Genomic DNA, 8236 nt, shown 5'->3' with positions numbered 1-8236 from the left:
TATTACCTAAATGGCCAGTTTGGCTAGGGAACAACGTTATAAATACTTAAGCTACAAATTAAAAGCGTGTTTGAGAGCTGTCCTGTCAAGCTGGTTGTCATCTTAGCTGCATCATCACCAGTACATGAGCTTATTTCATAACTAAAACCTACAAATCCCACCCAGTGACCTATATTTGAAGCGTGGGTCTCTGGGAAAGTTACGGACTGTCCCTTGAAATTTGCCAGAACCAAGTTAGTCGGTGTGTATTTTAGGACGTGGGCCCAGACGTCTGCTGCAAGGCCTGATTCACAGCGTGGAGGGTGGCACAGGGCCAGCGGATCTCTTCCTCCGCTGGAAGCCGACCATGGTGCGTTGGCTCGGCCTCAGCCCCTGCTGCCGGGCAGGGCTCACAGCGGTGTGTCCCACTGTCCGGGCCCAGAGGTTGTGCCCCCTAGCGAGGAGCAGGTCAGTGCCGGCACACCGCAGCAGCGCCGTGAAGCACAGGCCTTCCCAGCGGGGTTTTGGGGTGCAAATCCGCACTTGTGAAAAATCATCCACAGGCTGAGTGGGACAAGGCATACGAAAGGAGGTAATGCCATCTGCGGGCCACAATGCACAATTTTTTTCTGAAGGCAGATGCAGTTTTAGTCGCATCTAAGCAGTGGAATTAACAAACCTGTCTAGTGAACGAATGCTGCTGCCCTTAGCTCACACGCAGCCATGGGCTGTTCTTTGTTCCGTTCAGGGATCATTGCTAGCTTTGCCACAGCTAGACGCTGCCGTTATTTTTGCACTGGGAGCTCTCACTTACTGGGAGAGGACGATGTCCTTTAACAGGGACAAACTTTGAGGAGGCCAGACTCAAGAACTGGGATCGAAGGGAACACTGTCAGACAAGGTGGGATTTCCTCCTCAGCAGTCACTTTTCAAAAAAAAAAAAAGTGATTAACAGATGTCCTTTCATTAAGAAATGTCCTTTCATTCAGGACAATCAAGTGACCTCAGACCCAAAGGGCTATCCATTGTGCAAATGCAGATTTCTGGGGAAAGAAGGCTGATTTAGTTGAAAAGCAACAAAAGAGCCCAAATGTCAGAGCCATAGAACTAGTGCTTACAACCCTACTTGTGTTTCAGTGGCTGATAAAGCACAGCACAGGACTGATAAGAACTAAGCATTTCTAGATAATAAGAAAATAGCAATAAATAAAATGAGACTTGAAGAGGAAAGTAAAAAATTGGAATCCTGTTCTCCAATATGAATTTCTCTAACACCAAAAGTCATTACACTTAGCAAGTGTTTATTGTCTCCATGGGTACATCAGAACTGATGTGCTGAATACATTCTCCACCTCAAATACAAAATACTCAAGGCCATTTGAGTAAAATTCTGTGGCCTGGGTAAACAGGAAAGTGGTATGCTGTGCAGAGAAGAATTGTTCTAATATTACCATGTCTCAGGGGAAACTTGACAGTTTCAACACGACCTCTGTGGCTGGCAACAAACAGTGCCATGAAAGCTCGGTGTGCTACCCCTTCTTTTCTGCTCTGCTCAGTAAGTCTGCACATGGCGTGGTGCCCGCAAAGTCCTCTGTAACTCCCAGATGGACTAGCTGCAGAATAAACACAAACCTTTCAGTCTCTTTCAAAAGAGTAGTCTGATTCTTTTTAGGTATCAATAAAGTCTCATACCTGTATTTAGGGGATGCTTGCACACTGAATAAATCACTCCAAGATCAGCTAAATAACACCTGCTTGTTTCTTATTCTTCTGCTCCATCTTGATTCTCTACTACCTAATGATATTTATTCATAGCCATCCCTCTGAGGGAACATTAATTTGGGTTTTCCTTTTGTATGTAGTTATTAAGCACCACAGAATCATCTAGAAATTATTTCTCTCTACAATCCCTGTCCTTCTCAAATCTGCTGGAAACTGACCTGAGCTTTGGGGAGACGACACAGACCGACAGCATTGGCCACATAAGCCCAGGCTCCTTAAGAGGCAGACGAGACTTTGGGCCTTAATTCCAGCAGGTAACTCGTAAACCTATGCTACCTCAGGACACAGTCTCGTAGCACATTCTTTCCCAGAAGGAGCTTTATTTGGTAATAAAACCAGACACATCAGTTCTAAAGTGTTGCTGAGAGGCCTCTTAGGAACAATATTCAGGTGCCTCATGCTGCTGTTCTTCCTGAGAAACCTTTTCCATGTTGGGCTACATCTTCCACAGTGCCCCATGGTTTTCTCATCTAGTAAGTGAAAGCACATTATTAGAACAGCTGGATGGTTATTTCTTTAAAAGAAGGGTTTCTTTCATTTGAAAATCAGTGTCAACAAGCTTTTTTGTGGGGATCTTATGCCAATACACCTTTTGTTTCAAAGACCATTTGTCTCTGTGGCACATCCTTCTGTTTCCTGCTCTACACTGAGTAGGAAGAATCTTTATTACACAGGGAACTCAAAACATGGGGAAAACCAAACCAAAGAATTTGCCCAACAGCAAAATGCAAGCCATTTGTGGCATGAGGCAGAACAGCTGCTTGCCAATGGACCACAACACTACCCAACAGTTAGCCAAAGGAGGCGAAGAACCCCACGGTATCCGTTCACAGTGGTTGGGGAAACAAGAGTAACAGAATGTGATTAGTCCTCTTGGAATTTGACCAGTGAAAGGGAGATAATGGTTCTTTATGAAAGGTGCCAAAGGATATTGCCTGAACACATCTGTTCAGGCCTGGAGGTTTACAGGACAGATCAGCTAGAGTACCTTGTGCTTCTGCTGAGACAGTTCAGTCCTAAATCCAGAAAGCAGCATGCCCTCTATCAAAGCACCACAGAAACTATTTGTTCTATAAAAATCAAAGCTTTCTTACTAATCAGACTTGACAGGATTGCAAACTCAAGACAGTCTGTAAACTAGCACCAGATAAAGTGGATGAGACAGGGAATGCCTTCCAATTCTGGGTTTTGGTAGTTGTGTATCGAGTCCCATTCTTACTCTGGAGTCAGTAGGGCCAGAGGAGGATGGACTGTGAAGCAGTTCCTGCCTCTGATTCTCATAACAGACAAGTCACTCAGCCTCACCAGAACACCCAAGAACAGGTAATCCCAATCTTCTAATGATGTTTTAAAATAATCCAGAAAAAGGCCTTGTTTACATACTATGTATTATTTCTCCTACCTATATGAAAAGCACTGGGATTAAGTATCTTTTGTTGAGAACACATCAGAAGAGTAAAACAACAGGCAGCTGAATAAAAAATGCAAACATTTTTTGGCCATCAGTATAAGCAGGAACAAGGAAAATAATCTGAAAGTATTCTCACATCAGTGCTACAAAAAGTTACAAGACAGTGAAAAGAACTTGCACTCCAAGTGGATGTGCTGTTTACTAGTAACAGCCAAAAGAAGTCTTATTTGTGAGTTGAACAGACCAACTCCTTGGTTTTGGATTACCAGCCCTCTCAAAATTACCCTTTTCATTGTGAACTGTTGCCAGTACAACTAACCTACTTAATTTCTATGGCAAGTCTCTTCCATTAAAGGCTTCCCCACAGTTTGCTCTATGATGACTTGCTCTGTAAGAGTACTCAGACCTTCAGCAATAGGCTTTTAGCTTTTCCACATCCAGTACCCCACGTAGTCACAGAAGTAACGGAATCAACCTTCCTGGTCTCTCCTTCTGCAGCAGCTGCCCCAGGGTGCCCCCAGCCATCCTGTCGCCAGATGCATATCGTAATCCTTCCGCCAGGGACAGTACCATTGTCCTTAACTGTAGGCTTGTCTGGCAGACCTACTGTAGGGAGTTAGGAAAGGAAAGCAAGTCAACTTATCCTCAGAGAGCACAACCACCAGCTTAAAAACAAGTTAGATGGTGACCGAATTCTTCTAGCCATGCTGGCGTGCTCTGATTTTACTCTCATAATGCACCAAGGTCACCTCGGGTCCCGTTGCACTAAAGCTGCGAGCACACAGGCACACCCCCAGCCCAGAGAAGGCCACAAACATAGTGCGCTTGGGGTAATACAGCTGTAACCCACAGAACTGCAGTTAACACATGAAATGCCAAGGTTGTAGGAGAAACATATTTAACTGTATCCATACATACATCGTGTCTTTAAGTTCATTTCATCTGAGAAAGCAAATAAGTTATTTTGTTTTAAATAGGTTTAAAGAAGTTTCAAGGGCTCTCTCTGTTTGTTACCTGCAAAGCCAAGATATCCACCACCACACACAGCTGATGTAATGGGAAAAAACACACTCCACACAATTCCAACTGTGGAGAGGTCAGCCAGAGCCTTGCTAGAGCTGTTCCAGGGTGAGGTGATCCAGCCAGGCACAGGCACCGCATGTTAACAAGGCTAAACAGGAATTTAGAGGTCACCATTTGCTTAGGGTTTACGGATTAGGGGTAGGGATAGGGGTTAGGGTTAAGGGGGGTTAGGGGCATAGGGTTAGCGTTTAGGGTTAGGGTTACGGTTAGGGGCATAGGGTTAGCGTTTAGGGTTAGGGTTACGGTTAGGGGCATAGGGTTAGGTTTAGGGTTAGGGTTTGGTTTTAAGGTTTAGATCTAGGGTTAGGGTTAGGGTTACGGGGGGCTTAGGGGCAGGAGTTAGGGGCAGGAGTTAGGGGCATAGGGTTATGGTTAAGTTTTAAGTGTTAGGTCTAGGATTGGGGTTGGGGGTTAGGGGGCGTTAGGGTTTAGGGTTAGGGCTAGGAGTTACGGTTAGCGTTTAGGGTTATGGTTACGGTTAGGGGCATAGGGTTAGGTTTAGGGTTATGGTTTGTTTTTAAGATTTAGATCTAGGGTTAGGGGGTGTTAGGGTTTAGGGTTAGGGTAAGGAGTTAGGGTTAGCATTTAGGGTTAGGGTTACGGTTAGGGGCATAGGGTTAGGTTTAGGGTTATGGTTTGTTTTTAAGATTTAGATCTAGCGTTAGGGTTAGGGGGCGTTAGGGTTTAGGGTTAGGAGTTAGGGTTAGGGTTTGGTTTTAAGGTTTAGAACTAGGGTTAGGGGTTAGGGTTACGGGAGGCTTAGGGTTAGGGTTAGCGTTTAGGGTTAGGGTTTAGGTTTAGGGTTACGGTTAGGGGCATAGGGTTAGGTTTAGGGTTATGGTTTGGTTTTAAGGTTTAGATCTAGGGTTAGGCGTTAGGGTTAGGAGTTAGGGTTAGCGTTTAGGGTTAGGGTTTATTGTTACGGTTACGGTTAGGGGTATAGGGTTAGGTTTAGGGTTATGGTTTGGTTTTAAGGTTTAGATCTAGGGTTAGGGTTAGGGGTTAGGGTTACGGGGAGCTTAGGGTTAGGGTTAGGAGTTAGGGTTAGCGTTTAGGGTTAGGATTTAGGGTTAGGGTTACGGTTAGGGGCATAGGTTTAGGATTATGGTTAAATTTTAAGGGTTAGGTCTAGGATTAGGGTTGGGGGTTAGGGTTACGGGGGGCTTCGTGTTTAGGGTTAGGTTTAGGGCTAGGTGTTAGGGTTAGGAGTTAGGGTTAGTGTTTAGGGTTAGGGTTACGGTTAGGGGCATAGGGTTAGGTTTAGGGTTATGTTTTGGTTTTAAGGTTTAGATCTAGGGTTAGGGTTAGGGGTTACGGTTACGGGAGGCTTAGGGTTAGGGTTAGGAGTTAGGGTTAGCGTTTAGGGTCAGCGTTTAGGGTTAGGGTTACGTTTAGGGTTATGGTTTGGTTTTAAGGTTTAGATCTAGGGTTAGGGTTTAGGGTTATGGGGGGCTTAGGGTTAGGAATTAGGGTTAGGGTTACAGTTAGAGGCATAGGGTTAGGTTTAGGATTATGGTTTGGTTTTAAGGTTTAGATCTAGGGTTAGGGTTAGGGGTTAGGGTTACGGGGGGCTTAGGTTTAGGGTTAGGGTTAGGAGTTAGGGTTAGCGTTTAGGGTTAGGGTTTAGGGTTAGGGTTATGGGCATATGGTTAGGTTTAGTGTTATGGTTTGGTTTTAAGGTTTAGATCTAGGGTTAGGGTTATAAGTTAGGGTTAGCGTTTAGGGTTAGGGCTACTGTAAGGGCATAGTGTTAGGGTTACTGTAAGGGCATAGTGTTAGGGTTATGATTTGGTTTTAAGGTTTAGATATAGGGTTAGGGGTTAGGCTTAAGGGGGGGTTAGGCTTGGGGAAGTTAGGCTTAGGGTTAGCCGTTAGGGTTAGGCATATATTGTTAGGGTTCGGGTTTAAGGGTTAGGGGTATATTGTTAGGGTTCGGGTTTAAGGGTTAGGGGTATATTGTTAGGGTTCGGGTTTAAGTGTTCGGGTTTAAGGGTTAAGTTTAGAGTTTGGGTTAGGGTTTAAGCGTTCGGGTTATGGTTACAGTTAGGGTCATAGGGTTAGGTTTAGGGTTTAAGTGTTGGGGTTATGGTTAGGAGTGTTAGTGGGGTTGGGGTTAGGGTTAGTGTTAGGCGAGAGGGTTTGGGTTAGGAGTTAAGGTTAGGGTTACGGTTAGGGGTATAAAGTTATGTTTAGGGTTTGGGTTGGGGTTTAAGTGTTAGGGGTCGGGTTAGGGTTAGGAGTTAGGATTTACGGTTAGCGTTTAGGCTTAGGGTTTAGGGTTAGGCTTAGGGGCATAGAATTAGGGTTAGGAGTCAGCGTTAGGGGCATAGCGTTACGGTTAGGGGTTATGGTTGGGGGGGGTTAAGGTCAGGGTTTAGGGTTAGGGGCATAGGGTTAGGTTTTAAGCGTTGGGGTTATGGTTATGGGTTAGGGTTAGTGTTAGGGGCATAGGGTTAGGTTTAGGGTTTGGGTTAGGGTTTACTGGTTAGGGGCTAGGGTTACGGTTAGGAGTTAGGGTTAGCGTTTAGGATTAGGGTTTAGGGTTGGTTTTAGGGGCATAGGGTTACGTTTATGGTTAGGGTTTAAGGTTTAGGGATTTGTTAGAGGTTAGGTTTAGGGGGTTAGGGTTAGGAGTTAGTGTTACCGAAGCCACTGGAAACAAAGCAGGATCCCAGTCAGCAATTCTAAATGGAACTTCAGCTTCTTCACAGTCAAGTAATTCTGGCATCGAGGCAGTGAAGAGATCTCCTTGGTTTCAGGTAGGTGGAGCTGGACAGCGAAGGTCTGTGAGGACGAGGACATCATGGTCATGAAGTGGTTCCTGACCAGAGAAAGTTCATGAGACTTGCCTCTTCAAAAAAGCTTGTAATCTTTATAAGGGCAGGGGTCTAGATCTGGCAGTAATTCCTCCCTCCCCTATTCATTCCCCTTGTATCGAAGCCCTCCAAGTGCAGATCCCCACATACAGCATCTGAGCAGCATAAACCTCCACCACAGAACTGGGCTGCACTGTGATGGAATAGCCCATAGGAGCTTACCAGAGCACACCAGAGGGGTTACAGAAAGACTTTTATTCCTGCCCATCGCTGGATTTTCACTAGGATGAGATAAACTTACTTGGAGAAACAAAGTAATAACTCAGGTAAATACCCAAGGTTGCCTGTGGTTTATGTTCTTGTTTTCTTTGTTAAAGTCTAGGTCTCAATCTGCATGTTTAGTCTAATGCACAATAAAAAGTTTATACAGCTGTCTGTTTCCAGTTTAGTACACAGGGGTCTCATGCCCTAACCCAAAGCATGTGGGCAGGCTTTACCGGGGGCTGCAGGGACTGTTTACTCTCCTCACTTTTGCATCAGCTAAAATCCTGCAGAGAAGAGAGCGCGGAGGTCAGATATTCTTTTGCAGCAGCTGGCAGAGGTTGCAGAGCACAGGATGGAACAATCAGTGAGTGTCTGAAACAGCCCAAAGGGTGATTGCAGCAGTAAAAGGTAGAGAAGACTCCTGAATTAGAAGCAAAACCCACCAGCCAGGTGTTGATTATGGATTTCCCCTCCCCACGGCCTAACAACTACACAAAGTCTGTTAACGTAGGATGTCCGAGAGAAACACCACACTGAAAGAAACAGTCCAGAATGTCTCTCCAGGCTGAAGTTTGGAGAGGGAAGAATTCAAGATCAAGATCTGAATGCCAGTCTCACCTCGCACACACAAGTTGTCTTCATTTAAAATGTATCTGGTTAAGAGTTTCAGTTCTGACAATGATTTTAGTTCTGAAGCACTTTTGGCATGCTCACTTCAAGGAAAAAGTGAAAGATGGGTTACTTAAAGTCTCTGAACATTTAACAGATCTTTTACTACCTAGTATGATGAATTCCACTCTCAACCCCAGTTGGACAGATGACAGCATTTACACCAGGGAGACATTTCTTTAACCAAAGGAATACACTCACATCCCATCTATGACAAAACTCAGTTACCACA

General features: G+C 44.9%; 1 protein-coding gene across 1 annotated transcript; it reads right to left on the bottom strand.

Annotated features, from left to right (window-relative positions):
- Positions 1 to 448: 448 nt before the first annotated feature.
- On the bottom strand, positions 449 to 7057 carry ANKRD60 (ankyrin repeat domain 60). Its single transcript, XM_074888144.1, is given in 6 exon segments — positions 449 to 522; positions 1431 to 1532; positions 1535 to 1592; positions 3648 to 3778; positions 4187 to 4335; positions 6900 to 7057. Coding segments are annotated over 6 exon segments (672 nt in total).
- Positions 7058 to 8236: the final 1179 nt, after the last annotated feature.

This window comes from Strix uralensis, chromosome 18 (genome assembly GCF_047716275.1).
Source record: "Strix uralensis isolate ZFMK-TIS-50842 chromosome 18, bStrUra1, whole genome shotgun sequence".
Lineage (NCBI taxonomy): Eukaryota > Metazoa > Chordata > Aves > Strigiformes > Strigidae > Strix > Strix uralensis.
The sequence above is the reverse complement of the archived record's forward strand: the minus strand, read 5'-3'. Positions and strand labels throughout refer to the sequence as shown.